Source organism: Octopus bimaculoides, chromosome 29 (genome assembly GCF_001194135.2).
Source record: "Octopus bimaculoides isolate UCB-OBI-ISO-001 chromosome 29, ASM119413v2, whole genome shotgun sequence".
Taxonomy (NCBI): Eukaryota; Metazoa; Mollusca; class Cephalopoda; order Octopoda; family Octopodidae; genus Octopus; species Octopus bimaculoides.
The window spans coordinates 674907-676938 of record NC_069009.1 but is presented as its reverse complement, the minus strand read 5'-3'; the positions used below and the strand labels follow the sequence as shown (position 1 = coordinate 676938).

At 44.0% G+C, this 2032-nt stretch overlaps 1 protein-coding gene across 1 annotated transcript; it reads left to right on the top strand.

Moving 5' to 3' along the window:
• Positions 1-254: 254 nt before the first annotated feature.
• LOC128251249 (chondroitin sulfate synthase 1-like) lies at positions 255-2021 on the top strand. Its single transcript, XM_052977996.1, has 2 exons — positions 255-1085; positions 1537-2021. The coding sequence occupies exons 1-2, from the start codon at positions 692-694 to the stop codon at positions 1806-1808; spliced, it is 666 nt and encodes a 221-aa protein (XP_052833956.1). The 5' UTR covers positions 255-691; the 3' UTR covers positions 1809-2021.
• The last annotated feature ends 11 nt before the right edge of the window (positions 2022-2032 follow it).

Below are 2032 nucleotides of genomic sequence, written 5' to 3'. Positions count from 1 at the left end.
GTAGGAGGAAAGAGTGAGAGAAGGTTGTGTGAAAGAGTCCAACAGAAGTTCGCCATTACCTTCTGCCAGAACCACACATCGCCCCGGTCTGAGATTCGAACCCGCGATCTTCGACTGCAAATCTGCTGCTCTAACCACTAGGCCACGTGCCACCACGATAAAATAAGAACCAGCTGAATATTTCTCTCTCTCTCATTTTGTTTTTTTCATTTCTTCTTTTTCATATTTATTTTTCTACGAAATGGAAAAAAAAAAAAATGCGCCCTTTTAAAGCCTAGCCAGGCTCATGGGCCCTGTTTCCCGGTTTCCATGGCGTATGCGTTCCCCAGCTGGACGGGACGCCAGTCCATCGCAGCGTTACTCATTTTCGCCAGCTGAGTGGACTGGAGCAACGTGAAATGAAGTGTTTTGCTCAAGAACACAATGCGCCGCCCAGTCCAGGAATTGAAACCACAATCTTATGCTCATGATGCTGACACCCTAACCACTAAGCCTCCACAATTTTTATACTTACTTACCTCTTTTTTTTTCTGTCCTTGGATGTTTAACTAAAGAGTATGAATTCAATTTCTATTTTTTCTCGTTCTCTTTCATAAATATCACCAAGGCCTCGATTCCGCCTTTCATCGAAGAACTCGGAGATTTCCAATTCAACCCGGGGCCCAAGAAAAAGCTCGTTTTGGTGAGCGTCATGACGAGTTCGCAGTACTTCGAAACCCGAGACTGGGCCATTCGAATGACGTGGTTGAAATCGATCCCTGGTGACGTGGTCTTCTTCGTCGGCAACAGCACAGATCCGGCCCCTCCCGGGATGCCCTTAGTGAGGCTGAATCGCGTACCAGACAACGTCTACCCACCGCAGGGCAAAGTATTTGAGATGTTGAAATATATACATGAGAACCATGCCGATAAATACGAGTATTTCATCCGTGCTGACAACAACGTGTTTATAAAGGGCCAGGAACTCGGAAGTTTGCTCAGGTCCTTAAACAGCAAAGAGAAGATCTACATGGGCCATTACGGACAAGGGGTCCCTGAAGAGATCGGAAAACTAGGGATTGGAAAGAATTACTTGTACTGCATAGGTAAGTGGTTGTTGTTGTTGTTGTTGTTGCCGTTGTCGTTGTTGCTGTTGCTGTGGTGATAGTTTGTGGTGGTGGTGGTGACGGTGATGTAGTGGCTGCGACGGTGGTGGTATTGGTGGTGGTGGTGATGATAGTGGTGACGGTGATGTAGTGGCAGTGGCGGTGGTGATGATAGTGGTGACGGTGATGTAGTGGCAGCGGCGGTGGTGGTATTGGTGGTGGTGGTGATGATAGTGGTGACAGTGGTGGTATTGGTGGTGGTTGTAGAGTTGATGGTCATTTGGTGTTGGTAGTGGTGATGGTGTTGTGTGCGGTGATAGTAGTGGTGATGCTGATGGTGGTGTAAGTGGCGTTTGGGATACTTTGAGATGCAAAGGTTCCGTTTTGGGATTTGGAAAGGATTATTGTTGTTGTCATTGTTGTCATCATCATCAACATTATCATTCTACAGGTGGCCCCGGTGTTATATTTAGTCACAAAGCACTGAAAGTGTTGGCCCCAAATCTGGACAATTGCAAAGGAGACACTGCCACGACCCATGAAGACACTGAATTAGGCAGATGTGTGGAAAATTACCTGAAAGTTCAATGCAAATCAAACAGAAAGGTAAAACTTTGTCTATTGCTCTATCTATCTATCTATCTATTCATCCATCCATCTATCTGTCTGTCTGTCTATCTATTTATCTGTCTATCTCTCTCTATCTATCTATCTAGTTATTGATCTGTCAGTCTATCTATCTCTTTATCCATCTACCTACCTACCTATCACTCTACCTACCTACGTACCTATCTATCTATCTATATATATATATATAAAACAAATAATAAATGAGTATATGCATATATACGTACAAGTATGTGCATACCTACATCTACCTGTGTATATAGGTGCAAATCTGGGTACAGGACATTGCAAACAAAACGTAGACAAAAAAATAATAATAA